The sequence below is a fragment of the Gadus morhua genome, chromosome 19 (genome assembly GCF_902167405.1).
Source record: "Gadus morhua chromosome 19, gadMor3.0, whole genome shotgun sequence".
Lineage (NCBI taxonomy): Eukaryota > Metazoa > Chordata > Actinopteri > Gadiformes > Gadidae > Gadus > Gadus morhua.
This window is the reverse complement of record NC_044066.1, coordinates 10811366-10825944: the sequence shown is the minus strand read 5'-3', so window position 1 is coordinate 10825944 and position 14579 is coordinate 10811366. Positions and strand designations below refer to the sequence as shown.

The 14579-nt window shown below is 43.6% G+C and overlaps 3 protein-coding genes across 5 annotated transcripts; 2 read left to right on the top strand and 1 right to left on the bottom strand.

Moving 5' to 3' along the window:
- Positions 1-11: 11 nt before the first annotated feature.
- Positions 12-1927, top strand: mrps24 (mitochondrial ribosomal protein S24). Its single transcript, XM_030341293.1, has 4 exons — positions 12-232; positions 652-729; positions 953-1064; positions 1573-1927. The coding sequence occupies exons 1-4, from the start codon at positions 191-193 to the stop codon at positions 1854-1856; spliced, it is 516 nt and encodes a 171-aa protein (XP_030197153.1). The 5' UTR covers positions 12-190; the 3' UTR covers positions 1857-1927.
- Positions 1928-2297: 370 nt separating this feature from the next.
- On the bottom strand, positions 2298-8522 carry gnsb (glucosamine (N-acetyl)-6-sulfatase (Sanfilippo disease IIID), b). Its single transcript, XM_030341274.1, has 13 exons — positions 8203-8522; positions 7959-8018; positions 7617-7820; positions 6900-6965; positions 6192-6290; positions 5292-5459; positions 4770-4852; positions 4348-4466; positions 4091-4194; positions 3908-4003; positions 3580-3690; positions 3388-3495; positions 2298-3199 (listed from the first exon to the last, which is right to left on the bottom strand). Exons 1-13 carry the CDS (start codon positions 8491-8493, stop codon positions 3020-3022), a joined length of 1689 nt encoding a protein of 562 aa, XP_030197134.1. The 5' UTR covers positions 8494-8522; the 3' UTR covers positions 2298-3019.
- Positions 8523-8698: 176 nt separating this feature from the next.
- On the top strand, positions 8699-14241 carry polm (polymerase (DNA directed), mu). 3 transcript variants are annotated; one of them, XM_030341282.1, is made up of 12 exons: positions 8699-9402; positions 9531-9708; positions 10032-10130; positions 10478-10648; positions 11011-11082; positions 11304-11391; positions 11617-11749; positions 12388-12490; positions 12602-12757; positions 13337-13477; positions 13602-13685; positions 13925-14241. In XM_030341282.1, the coding sequence occupies exons 1-12, from the start codon at positions 9212-9214 to the stop codon at positions 14009-14011; spliced, it is 1503 nt and encodes a 500-aa protein (XP_030197142.1). In that variant the 5' UTR covers positions 8699-9211; the 3' UTR covers positions 14012-14241. The 3 variants fall into 3 exon arrangements, with proteins under 3 accessions (XP_030197142.1, XP_030197140.1, XP_030197141.1); XM_030341280.1 differs by having other exon boundaries at positions 8751-9402; positions 11271-11391; XM_030341281.1 differs by having other exon boundaries at positions 8766-9402; positions 11271-11391; positions 13340-13477.
- Positions 14242-14579: the final 338 nt, after the last annotated feature.

Here is a 14579-nt window from a genome sequence, read left to right as displayed (position 1 = left end):
ACAACAGTTCCCCATAACAAATCCTCAATCCTATAAAATAACAGTGAATGCAATATCATTTTAAAACAAAATTAGCGTCAAAGTAAAACACGATTTTTCAAAAGAATACACATCTGTCTTAATCAATACGTATCATAGTATACAATTCTTCCCATAATAATCCAAGTGAGTTGTTGAGGGTCGGGGGAACATGGCGGCGTCCTTGAGCAGCAGTCCGTGTGCGATGATGTTGGTAAGAAATGTGACTTTACTCTTTGGAATGGGTGTATGTTGTATATATTCGAGCAAACGATATATTCTGTGAATACAAATGTTGATCTGTTGATTTAATAAAAGAAAATAGGGGACTCGTGACGGACTAGTCCACAGAATAGTCTAGCTAACGTTAATTGAAACTCACTTCTTATCAAGAATGGATACAAAACTGAAAGATAACGTTAATATCCCAAGAAGGTTTCGTTCAGCATCTGATTTAATATAAATACACGTGAGCAGTTTCCTCTGTTTCTCTCTCTTTCAAAACCACACATGTTGGTAGGCTACTTTTGTTTTAAAGGCTCAAAACGGGCGGTCAGAATCAAACATGGCAATTATAGGTAGTATTGTATGATTGATCGATGTGGTGTTTCACCATCTCCCTTCCTCTCCCAGAGGTCTTTAGTGAAGTCTGGTACCGTATGGAACAACTTGGGTGCTAGGGGCCTTCATGTGACTGCTGTACAGTGCAAGGTAACGAGTTCATATACTTCAATAATGAATCTTTGTCAACGACAGTGAAACCTCTCATAAGAAGAAAAACAAACTCATGAATTGTGTCATAATGACATGCACGTTGGTCAACACTGCAAATTATTTCAATGTTATTTTATTCTGTTGAAACAACTCCATAAAATGTATTACATTTATGTTTGGCTGTTTTGTTCAAGAATGTCTGTTTCTCCTCAATATGAAGAACCATGCGGCTCGTATCCGTGTGGGGAAAGGAGACAGAGGCGTGACCTACGAGCAGGCCCTGCACCCCCACCACATCGGACACCGCAAAGGGTGGCTATCCCAGCACCCCTGTACGTCTCGGCTCACACTAGCCTACTGTGCTCATTGAGTTGTTTTACACAAGTGTTTGTTTAACATGCTATAGAAAAGGCCAACATCATTGGGTTGATCATTTTAAAAGTAAGCATAGGGCTCAACCCTTACCCGCTCCTGAAGGACATATCTTAAAGGCAGATTATTTAATCAGGTGCGAGTGTGACTAGCCGTTACAAGCTGTCTTGAAAATTTGCCTCTTCTGACATCAAGTGGGCATGTCCACCTAGATGTATGACAGATAGATGAGCAACGTTTGCTACGGTCCACTGGGTAGGCAGGTAGACTGATCTATCCAGCACACATCTAGATGGACACGCTCATTTGTGATATCAGAAGTGGCAGAATTTAAAAACGGCTTGTAACGGCTAATCACACTCAGACTTGGTGGTATAATATGTCACCTTAAATCACTTTGGATAGGGCATCTGCCAAACAGCAAAATAAAGTTAATGTGCATAAATATGTTCTTCCTTACCTTTCCAGGTAATCTCAAAGGAGAGGAGGGTGCGGCCGACCGAGCATTAGAAGACGTGTTCATCAGACGCTTCATGTTCGGAACGTTCCACGGTTGCCTTGCCAACGAGGTCGTCATCAAGAGGCGGGGCAACCTGCTCATTGTGTGCGCGCTGATGCTGCAGAAACTCCCACCGCAGAAGTTCTACTTTCTGACGGGCTATACGGAGTCATTGCTATCCCACTTCTACAAATGTCCAGTTAAACTAGAGATCCAGACGCTACAGAAACAGGCGGTGTACAAATACTTGTGAAAGTGTATTTTTTTTGATTTGTTTGTGGTGTTTTTGCAGTAGTTAATAAACTGATTATCTTGATGTTTAAATCTTTTGTTTGGCATTTGACAGAAGTTTAATTTTGCGACATTACATAATCCCATGCAGCGATTCTATACATTAACCAATGTTTACAACATCAGGGGCGTTGAAAGAGATGCTCCTATTGAAAGAAACTAGACATCACTTCCTGTGCGTCCATAGGGTTTTAGTGTGGTCGATGTGGAAGACTGTTAAACATTATACACCCCATCACACAATCTATATAAAGATAGTTTTAATGAGTTCAAGGGGTAATGAGAAGGTTTATAAAGTATTCTAGAAACAAACATTCTAAACTAAACGTCAATAATTCAAAAGGTATAGCATTTTCAATGTATTCTTTCACAACTCACTCGTGTTTGAATAATGAACTATAGACACAGTTACGTTATTTAATGTCAATTCACAGTCAAGGCCTTTGAAGTGCTTCAGTACATAAGGTAAAGAACGATTAAAATTACCTCAATAGTAAAAAAAAAAAAAGGTTACATAAACAACATGGAAATTATCAGCAATATGTGTCTATCATCTCTCTTAGGTAAATATCAGACAGGATAGAATAGAATAGAAAGCAAGGATGTTTGACTTTTCACACCCGGTAAAATAAACTTCTGTAACTAGGCAAATACAGTCGTTGTGGACTTCTTATTATCTGAACATTGTTAAACAATAGAGAAGGAGTGCAATATATCTGCAATTAGTGCAACAGTACACAGTTCACTTTTTCAGTTGGAAGTTGGAAAAGACTCAACAGTTCATGTAGGACAAAAGGTTGAGGCCCATAAGCAGTAGTTCTATCGAGCACTAGAAGTTACGTTAGACACATCGTGTGTCATTTAAAAGGGCCCCCAACATATCTGATGTTGATTAACCATAACATAATCTACCTTATAATGACATCACGTGGGAGTGGGAGTGTTATAATGGATCGATCAGCCTCCCAGTTCCTAAAGTCCCACTGTGTAGGCTGGTAAGTCACTTTGTTTGGGATATGGCTTGTGATGGCTAATCAACGTCCAACCTGTTTGTATGGGGCCCTTTAACATAACCCAATGATAGCCCTACCGTTGTTAATCCCTTTTTGCATCCATTTGGTGCCGTTATTTGGTTGTCGTTTGACACAAACCATTGATACCGTTGTCATGGCAGCTACTACCTGCACAAGACTGGAGCTTGATCAGATGTTGGTTCATGGCTTGCAGGAGTGCTGGGTCCACCTTCTTAACGATGTTCACTAGCTGGCTCAAGTCTGATGTCAAATTGTACACCTCCACAAAGGACTGAGAAATATTGGAAAGGTAAAACACACAGAAACAGGATTTATTCATTGTGAAATACAAATGGTTTAGCGAGCTAGCAACTACTCATAATTCATGATAAGCAAGCTGGCTTGTCAAACACACAAAAACAAGCTTAATGTGATTTGGTTGAACATGATATTTGAAAGGAGAGGTTTTATCGTACGAACTTCATTGTCCGAAAACTCGCAGTACTGCAAGTTGATTCCAACGAGTGTCCTGACGCATGCGTAGGTGTTGTTGTAGGAGTCCTCACAGACGCAGTTGGGAAGACAGTGCTAGATCACAGATTCCTACGTTAGTTACTCATAGACATCAATACAGAGATGAACAATGCTGATGAGTTGGACGTTTGGACTCACAGAGAGGCCACAACCGAGTTTGGGACAAGCAGGGTCCGGTACTGGGGAACCTTCTCCTGTGTGTTCAACCAGGAAACACGACCGGGAGGGGCCGCTCCTCAAGGATGGGGCCTAACGGAATAACATCATTTAAACGAGTCCTTTGTTATTCAAACACTTTAAACCTAGGCGTCTTGCAGTGATTTCTGATACATGTCAATAAGCAGCAGATGGAAGGTTAGGTAGCTTGATCAATGATGCCTACAGGTTTGGTGCAGCCATCGGTGACCAACCTCGGTACATTATCAGCTGGGAGACAACGTCCGTTTAAACCAACAGAAAAACTGACCATCTGAGAGAGGAAAGACTGGCCGTCCATTATTGGCAAATCGGAGCCCGATATGTCCAGGATGGTGGGAGCCAGGTCAATGTTCAATACTGGTGCCTATGGGATTGGGGGTCTCAAATCAACTCAAATTGAACCACTGAAAGGACCATCCACATTTTTTAATACAATCAGAGTAGCCGGTACCTTCACTATTTGTTTGGGTGCGATGCCTGGACCTCGCACCATGAGGGGAACCCGGATGTCAAACTCGTACAGCTGCCTCTTATCAATGGGCAGGGAGAACTGACCTGTAATGACAAAAGCAAACGCTTACAGAGCCAACAAAAACAAATCAATCCGTTACAGTACAAGGGTCAGGCACTCATTTTTTCTGATTGGCTGAGAATGTTTCAGACCATATCTCCCGGCTTGGTGTTGAAGAATCAATAGCCCACTCAAACCTGCGTGGAAGCCGTTATCCGAGGCGTAGAAGATGTAAGTATTATTGAGTTCCTTCAAGTCTTCCAGTTTCTTCACCAGCTTTTCCACCATATCATCTACTGATAGGAGAGTTTGCCACCTGCACAACACAATATTTTGATGGGTGTTTGTTTACACACTTATTCAAAAATGTATCTTCTGTAGAGTTATCGTTATTTTGAAGGACAAAGTCAAAAGGTTTGTAACAGTTCTCAGAATTGTTTTCTCATAACCTTATGAATCAATATTCATAAGGTTAATATTCATTCATTAGTTATCAAGTACATTGATAATTAATTAAACAGTCTGAATTTGGCCCTATTACACAACTTGGGAAAATTTGCATGAGCCTGAACTGTGCAACAAGTGGTACAAAAGTAAGTCACATGAATGACCCCTGCACCTCTTCCTGTATGCATCATCCAGGAAGTCCATCGAGCTGCCGGCCATGGGGTTAGGGGGCTGTCGCAGCAACCAGTGTTTGTCCTGAAACAAACGTTTACACATCCATATCCATTTTAGTACTAAGGAAACATTCAGCAGATCAACACTTTATCCAAAATTACTTGCATGATATTTTTGTTCAGACACTTGTCATCATTGAGCAGGGGGTTTATATGGGATTTAAATGGGTTATAGGGCATTTAAATCGTTATAGGGCATTAGGCGGTCTACCTGTAGGATGCCTACAAGTAGACTGCAGACAAAGGTCTTTTCACCTAGCAGCCATATCGATTAATGGCCACCCAGGTAGCATTAAGAATGTATTTTCATTGAGTTGTCATGGTTCCCTGAACCAGTCTATCATTATTTTCCCACCACACAAACAAAGCAGCATTAATCTGTTCTATCAAAAAGAACAGCCAAGCGGGAAACCCCCCCGCTTGGCTTTGGCTGAGTGTTCTCGACCTGATCCATGGCTTACCTTCCCCGGCTTGTTGAAGCTGCCATCGCGAGGAGCCTTGACATCGCTGAACTCCTTCTGGTACTGTGGCGCGGCGGTCCAGGGGGCGTGGGCGGCAGGCGGGGACAGCATCATGAAGAACGGCTGCCCGAGGCTCCTCTTATCCAGGAACTCAAGGGACCGGTTCAACTGGAGCACAGGAACACAGGAACAGCAGTCCATTTCATGTTTTAGTGCATAGCCAGGTCAATAGTTTATACAGTCGTCTGCTATTATAATTAAATTGACATTCGCACAAACAAGCCGAACGTGTGACATGACAACTCATTTGCATAATGTGCTGACCATCTCAATTTGATGAATCTGATGACAATGAAAACAGCAAGGCATCGTGGAATATAGTGCAGCAATACGTGTTGTTAACTTATTTTAGGGTGGATTATGGGTACAAAGAAGAGCCATATATAGTGATCCAGATACAATTTCGGGCAACACTGCAAAATGGTGAAAAGTATACTAATTTGAACTCAGCACAGGTTTAACCTATAGAAATGCACGTGGATTTCCACATGTAAAAGTGTGTTGGTCATACAGAAGGGTTTAACAAGCATGAACTCTGATCTTGGCATGCAAAACGATATGCCAACGACAGGTTTTCGAAAAAAAGCTGGTATAACAGAAACCCATGACACATCCAGAATAAATAGGGAGGGCTTTGCATCAGATAAGGTTTTAAAAAATTGCTTCTGAAATAGTAAAAAAAAAACATTGTTCCAACATGTCACAAAACAACAATTGAAAAAATATTCATTAAAAATGACCAAGGTCCCCCCTTGGGTTGGGAGTGATCAGGTGAAACCCTCCCATATAAAACTTTATGATTCAACAATTTTCCCTCAAGGATCGAGATAACAAACTTACTATGAGATCTGTGAAGTAATCCTTCTCATAGCTGTCTCCATGCTTCTCTTCCTTACCGTTGACTGAAAGACTGTAGTTGTAGTACTTGGTGTCTCCAACCTGAAGTCACAACACAATAAGTACATGACATTTTAATAACTGATGCCGCTGAAGATACTTTCCCATTTAGTCTTCATCTAACAAATTTAAGGTCATTAAGGAGCAGATAGGGATTGGACAGTGACCATTTACAGTTCATTGAGGAGCAGGTAGGGGTTAGACAGTAATAATATACAGGTCATAAGAGAGCAGGTAGGGGTTAGACAGTGATAATATACAGGTCATAAGAGAGCAGGTAGGGGTTAGACAGTGATCCCATACAGGTCATAAGAGAGCAGGTAGGGGTTAGACAGTGATCCCATACAGGTCATAAGAGAGCAGGTAGGGGTTAGAGAGTGATCCCATACAGGTCATAAGGGTGCAGGTAGGGGTTAGACAGTGTTAATATACAGGTCATAAGGGGGCAGGTAGGGGTTAGACAGTGCTCATAAGGAGCAGATAGGGTTAGGGCATCTTGCTTTAGGAGGCCAACAGGCAGACTGAGGACATTGGAGAAGGAACCCAGACCCTTCAGACTTGGACCCTGTACTGCCTGTCTGCCTGTCTGTCTGTCTGTCTGCCTGCCTGCCTGCCTGCCTGTCTGTCTGTCGGTCCGTCCGTCTGTCTCACCAGTGCGTGCCAGAGGTCCCATCCGGGTGGAACGTGCGCAAACTCGCCGGCCTCCTTGGTTCCATACTAAAAGAAGAAGAAGACACAGAAGATGGTCAGAATTTACCCACGGCATATTTCCTTAATGTCTGTATGTTGACACACTTTTCATTGAAGTAGTTGAACTACAGTAAAATATGAACCTAGTGCACCACAGGGCCGCCATAACTTTTGGAGATTACACTTTCTCCACAGACCAACTGATTTAGGAGTGGGAAAGAATGCCGGTTGACTGAGCTGTGGTTGGTGGATCTTAATAATTTTTTACTTTGGAGGACAATTGCTAGAGGACTATCTGGAAGATTGGGAAGACAAGACTGCAGTGGCACAACAATCTGTACAAGTTACAGCAGCGTCTTGGAGGAAGACAGAACTGAAACTCCGCCAAAAACTGACACCATCATTCTGCTCTAAGTGCTTCTTTTTATATAGAGTAGAGTTTTCATATACAGTATAAATGCATATTGAACAGCAACCCCACCTGTGAGGTCAACAGTCCATGTGTAAATATTAATATTAATTCAGTCCCCATGCATAATTTATCATTGCATTATTTTTTAACTAATTAAGTGTGTGTGTGTGTGTGTGTGTGTGTGTGTGTGTGTGTGTGTGTGTGTGTGTGTGTGTGTGTGTGTGTGTGTGTGTGTGTGTGTGTGTGTGTGTGTGTGTGCGCGTTACCTGCTCCAGGTACTTCCCCGCGAAGAACGTGCGGTACTTCCGTTTGCTGAGGTAGACGGGGAGCGCCAGGGTCTCCGGGCCTTTCTGCCACAGAGGACTTGAGCAGTTGCCCGCCAGAGAGTCGTTCCTCACGGCGTGGTTGTGGGGGTAGTTACCCGTCAAAATACTGCTTCTGCTGGGACAGCCAAGCGCCGTGGCTGTATACTATCCGACAGACGTGGCAGAGTAGAGAAGACAGGACGAAATCAACGAGTCATTATTTTTAAGAAGCAGAAAGTAGCCTTATTGCGGGACATTTGACAACCGTATATGCAGCAGGTTGTAACAGAGGCTTGTACCCACAGCGTTTGAAAACGTCGCCCCCGCATCTCCTATCAGCAGTTTGGTTTTCTTCATCGGGGTCTGCAGAATGCACAAGGCGCTCACTTCTTCAACAACTAATGTGTAAAATGTGTTCATGTCATCGCAATAAAAACAAAATTGGTTTTGTATTTTTGGTGTAGCTAGTGAGGTATATCGACCCACTTTATTTTGAAACGTACCTCCTTATTTTTTTACAAAATAGACATATGAAAAAAAAACTCACCATTCCCCCCAGTTCAACATCCTGGTCGTCAGAGAGGATCAGGACGATGTTGCTCGCTCCGCACGCTGCGTACCTGACGTTACAGGTAAACAGCACGAGGAGAAGGCTCACAGCTGGACACAGGCTACTCCCGGTCTGAGCATGTCTGGGCGGAGGTGTTCTCTCTGAATAGGCCATTTGAAGTATTGGGACTGTTGGACCTGACAGCCTGCTACTCGGTTGTGAAAAGTTGTGTTTTCTGCTTGTAAAGTCCAATCTCTCGCCCAGCGCACTGATTGAGCAAGTTGACATCTCGGGGGTGGGGACTCTCCGTGGTCATATGATCATATAGGTGTGTGTGTGTCTTTGTGTGTGTGTGGGTGTGCGTGTAAAACTACGCGCGTGGTTTGAAGTCCGCCTAGAGGCATGACTTCGAGAACATTTTGTTCCCGATTTTCATTACACTGTAAGCTATTTCTGTGCGTTGCAATTTGCAACTATTGGCTTTGTGATTCACAATGAACACGTGTTACGGTGGATTAACACCTAGTGGAGGATATAAATGAGATATATAATGTATTACAAAGTATAAGTAACTCCTACTTTGAGGGGCGTGGACAACAGACACGTGTTTTCTGTCAACACTGCTACGTCACCGCCAACCCGGAAAAACAATTGAGGTTCTACTGAGAGTTGTGCTTTCATCGGTTTACACATCATCCACATCTATTCAAGGGGAATACATTGATTGTATGGTTCACAAGCTCAAGAAAGTTTTCCAGTGGATCTCGTATGTTTATTCGGCGTTCATAGGGATGAACGTTTCAGGGTTAGCGTCGCTATGTGACATTAGTTCAGTAGTTCGGTTTCAAGTTATGGATGAAACCGATCACTCCCAAACTTTTAATCCGTCGGTATCCTAAAGTGTACAGATGTACCTTAAAGAGGGGATACACCTACTGAGATGTACTAGCTGTCAATTGAATGCGCCGGGAGAAATGAAATTTAACACGCAATATTGACTTCAACCATGGTACCTTTAAAACGAAGGAAAGTGGCCTCTTCAAACGGTGGTCAGAGTAGTGAGACTGACCCCAGCAAAGAAAGTCGTTTTCCACAAGCAGTGATCTTCATATTAGAGAGGAGAATGGGAGCGAGTAGGAGAACCTTCCTTGCACAATTGGGGCGAAGTAAAGGATTCAGAATAGAGGACACTTACAGGTAGGCCTACAGTATTTCGTTTGGTTTGTGTTCAATTCTTCTACTCCAACTATTTCCTAAACTGAGTCATGCCATTGCAAAAAAGTTATCCAGAATGGTTTCAGTTCTTTTCAATTTCAACTGTGCAGTGAGTCAGTGACGTACATCATATCGGAAAACAACAGCGGGGACGAGGTGAGGACATGGTTGGGAGTAAGGGGACAGCATCAGTCCAGACCACCTGTCCACCTGCTTGACATCAGCTGGTACACGGAGAGCATGCGAGAGGGCCTACCTGTGGCCATACTAGATAGACACCGGTTACAGGTAAAGTGCTACTAAGAAACTAACCAGAACTTTACTCTTACTCGTACGGTCCTCGTTTGTTCCTGGTTGTTATATTGTTTATCATTCTGGGTTTTTAATCTTGGTTACTTATCTTGCCTCATGCTAGTTCTTCCTATATTTCAATTCAGGACATAAGTCAATATATTCTAAGGGCTATATATTTGACAACCTCAGAATGCTGTGTAAGAATAAGACAAAATGAAAAAGAAATCGTAGTAACTTACACAAGTTGTGGTTTTGTGCCAGATATAATTGAGTGGTATTTACTGTTCGAGTGAAAGCCCTTTTTCTGTTTTTTTAAGGAGCAGCAGGGAGATCCTGTTGAAGCACCAGCGTTCTTAGCGGCCAGCTACGCATGTCAGAGGAACACGCCTCAACCCGGACACAATACCCTTCTCACTGTCAGTCAATACCTTATTTCCCCTCCTGTCTAAATACATTATTATTTACATTACAACACAGTATTAGTGAAATATATAGGTTGGGGTCTGAACCTTCTAAACTATGCAGTTAAGGCTTCAGTTTATAGGTTCATTCTCAAGTGTTTGAATCCCTGCTTTGAGAGGTTGTTGGTACCAACTATAAAGTACTGCAGTCTAACTCGAAGCGTCCTTGAGCAAGATGCCCTAAACCCCAATTTGCTCTTAAATTACAAATACCTGAAATGAAGACACCTTTAAAATGACAAATACAGAATAACTAATACTCTCTCTCTGTGTGTTTTTACTTTTGTTCCATTCTCCACCAGGCGGCCTTGTCCGTTCTGGCAGAGAGTGCGGAGCTGAACGGAGACGAGGGGAGAGGCCTTGCGTTCAGGCGGTCCGAGGGCCTCCTGCGGTCCCTGGACAGACGGGTCCAGGGGCTCGCTGAGCTCCGGGGGTTGCCCTGCCTGGGAGACCACTCACGCCGGGTCATTCAGGTTAGAAGAGCCCCCCCCCCCCCCCCCCCCAAACACACACATACACACAACCACACACACACACACACACACACAGACAAACCCTGTCCTTCCTCTAATGTTCATCAGGATCTGCATTACTTTGCACTACAGTCATTTTTTCCGGATAGTGTGGGGGCTATGGTGTCAGACTCCCAGCTCAACGGTTCAGGGTTTGATCCCCATTGTCTGCCTGTGGCCCTGAACTCATCTGCTCACATGAATCTGAATTCACCACTCTGGACAAAAGCATCAGATTAAATAACTGAATAGTGCCCTAGTAAGTAGTACAACGCAGAACCAACCACTCCGCCGTGTTGAGTGCTCCGTATCGATTCTCACAGGATCTTTTGGAGAATGGAGTGTCGAGTGAAGTCGAAGAAACCAAGTCGTCCCCGCGCTATAAAGCCATGAAGGTCTGTACGCCTAAATGAAATATCTTTGCATAAGAATATTAATTAAAGTTTCCAGCCTTAATTGCACGATTCACTGGGATAACCAACCATTCTCAAAAATGGAATATAGTGGAATATAATGATTGTACTGTGTTATTGTTGACTTTGTACCATACACTTACCGTCTACTAATTAAGAAAGGGTCTCAGTTGCTGACAGGGATCTTTGGGGTGGGTGTGAAGACAGCTAAACGGTGGTTTACAGAGGGGATATGTAGCCTCGCACAGCTGGAAACATCAGGACACTCGCTCAACGCAGCACAACAAGCAGGTGTGTGTGTCTGTGTGTGTGTGTGTGTGTGTGTGTGTGTGTGTGTGTGTCTGAGTGTCTGTCTGTCTGTCTGTCTGTCTGTCTGTCTGTCTGTCTGTGGAGCTGTGTCTGGGTGTATGTGTGTCTGTCTGTCTGTGGAGCTGTCTGTCTGTGTGTGTGCCGGTCTGTCTTTCTGTGGGGCACAATAATATAATCTAAGCATCTTAATATCCTGGTCTTTTTCAGGTCTAAAGTACTACACTGACCTCAACCAACCGGTGAGCAGAGAAGAGGCGGACGCCGTCAGCGTGATGGTGGAGGGTGTGGTGCACTCCGTCCTACCAGGAGCGCGGGTTACCCTGGCCGGAGGATTCAGGAGGTATCCGGAATATTCCTGTTCCGGAATTTAAGCAATGTCTACACTTTGCTGGATTAATGTGAAGAGGCATTTCTTTAAGCCTGAAAATGATGATGTATGAGTGTTACGTAATCTAGCTGGTGGCGACCGGGTGAAGTCGGGCAGTCTCTGGTTAAGGGTCGGATGGACAGCTTTGGAAAATGCTGTCAATCCACACTTTGTATTTTTATATATAAGCCGACACAGCCTTAAAGCTATGAGAGGGAATGTATTTGAGAAACTTTTTTGGGCTTATTTTTGAAAGCTCTTACATTTTGACAACAACCAATAAATCAAAGACTCTAATTTAAAATTATTAAAATCCAATATCTGTGGCTGTCGTAGGCCTGTCCAATAATTTAATCGTCCCAAAGAAAATGATTGGATGGTCTACCTGTCAATCTACCTACCAGTACCTACCAATCCCAACCATTTAATCGGCCCAAAGAAAATTATTGGATGGCCTACCTGTCAATCTACCTACCTACCAATCCCAACCATTTAATCGTCCCAAAGGAAATGATTGAATGGCCTACCTGTCAATCTACCTACCTACCAATCCCAATATACCTATTCATCCCTCTATCTATTGGTAACCAAATGTCTTTGACTGGTTTCAGAGGGAAGATGAGTGGCCATGATGTTGATTTTCTGATCACGCACCCTGACGAAGGAAAAGAAGAGGGACTCATTCATAAAATCATCGCCTGTTTGGAGTCTCGGGTAAATCAAATATTCCCGAATTTTAAATATGGAATTGTCAGAGTTGGATGGGACCTTTGATGACCTACATGTCAGTGAATGGAACCCTGATGTTCCTTTATCATTCCCAAGGGGCTTCTGCTGTACCAGCAGAATACCAGGAACACCTACCGGGAGTCAGCGAAGGGTGCTGGCCGGCCCAGCTCCAGCATGGACCGCTTTGAGCGATGCTTCTCCATCTTCAAACTGACCAATGACAGCAGTCCTGAGGACACAAGGCGCGCTCAGGTACTATCGGAGTCATGCCGTTAAGGAGCAGGCAGGAGTATAAATGTAGGAGGAGTTAGGGCGGCTAGCTAAAGGGAGGCCGCAGGTTATACTGCGGACAATGGGGTACTATCCCAGGACCCTGAGGTCCCCTGGTCACAAGACTACCCTACCCACAGACCCCCCCACAACACACTAACACCCCTTCCTTCAGAAACAGGTCTTAAAGACAACATACCGGCTCATTTCAAGAAATCAAATGATATAGATAATCGAGTTGAGGGGGCATCATTTAAACCATAAAGATTCTGGCGGATCAATACACATTCCTCCCCTGTATAGGTTTAGTCGCCGCCCAGATATCCTGTTTTACGCTGAAATGTGTAGATTCAAAGAGGCAGGAATGTCACCCAAGTCCTTCTCTAATACAGCCTTTTCTTGTTTGAGGAAATTGGGTCTGCACCCATGCCTGGGAACGTATGCGGAATCACGTTGTGTTGCCATTACATCAACGGGTTGGAAAATGCATCCACCGAATGGCATGCATTATACTACTTTACATTATGCCATTAAATAATTCACATCCTGGTTAATCCTAAGCAGCAGGATCCGGAGCGGGTTCGAGTGGAAGCGGACCAGACGGGCTCTGGGGGCAGACCCTGGAGAGCAGTGAGAGTGGACCTGGTGGTTTCCCCTATAAGCCAGTTTGCCTTTGCTCTGCTGGGCTGGACTGGGTCCAAGGTACGACTTAATGGCTTCCTAGCGATTTTAGTGGGAGTTCAATTCTCTTTTGTTTCTCCATTTATGTTTCTATGAGACATCCGTCACATCGAGAATGGAAAAGAGAACTGGTATTCTGTTGCAGTTGTTCGAGAGGGAGACGCGGCGGTGGGCGGTTCGCGAAAGATCCATGTCCTTAAGCAGCCACGCACTGTACGACAGAAATCAGGTAGAGAGACATACACCTTCCTGATAGAGAGAGAGGGGTTGGGCAGCTACTCAGCACTCTGTCCTGTAGCTTTTCAGAAACTTGGTCATGCAGCATAGTTTTCCTAGCTCCACCGATATCGATCGTGTTCTTTAATTGTACTCAGCCTTACTTGTAAGTGGATTAGGATAAAAGCAACTGTCAAATGACTAAGTAACTAAATGTGAAAGTCCATCATCTGCCTCCCTGTGTTTCTCCAGGAGAGGTATTTAAGAGCGAGCTCTGAGGAGGAGATCTTCGCTCATCTGGGTCTGGAGTACGTCTCCCCCACAGGGAGAAATGCCTGACCCGCTGTCCTTTCCATCCATTAAGATCTAAATTGCAAGCTTCCCTTCTGTAGTACACAACACAACACTGTTTGTGATAACCTAATGGATTATAATATGGTTAAATATTGATTGGTTTTATTTTGTATGCCCATGTTGATAGTAATATGCCAGTACCTGTTTGTTTCTGTACAATAAAATGCTGAAATGAAACGCATTAAATGTTGTGACCGCAATTGGCTCTTGAAAAATTGTTGACTGTTTTGAAACTGCATAATTTACTAGCCCGTTTTCAATAAATCGGAAACATAAAAAGCTTATGATCATTTTCAGTAAACAGGCTTTAGATGCATGAATATTTATGGCATTTCAGTAGCAGGGCTTGTGGTCCACCCCGCATAACAGGAAACCCAGAAAATTACCATAGCAACAGAATAACCATAGCGACCCGGTTGGATCCTTTGTGTGTTGTAGGCATTAACACTACTGACTTTCTGACAAAGAATACTGAAGGAAATACCAACCACTCGATTTATTTATTCAGTGCAATTTCAGGACTGGTCAATGCATTAAGTATGATAAGTCATCA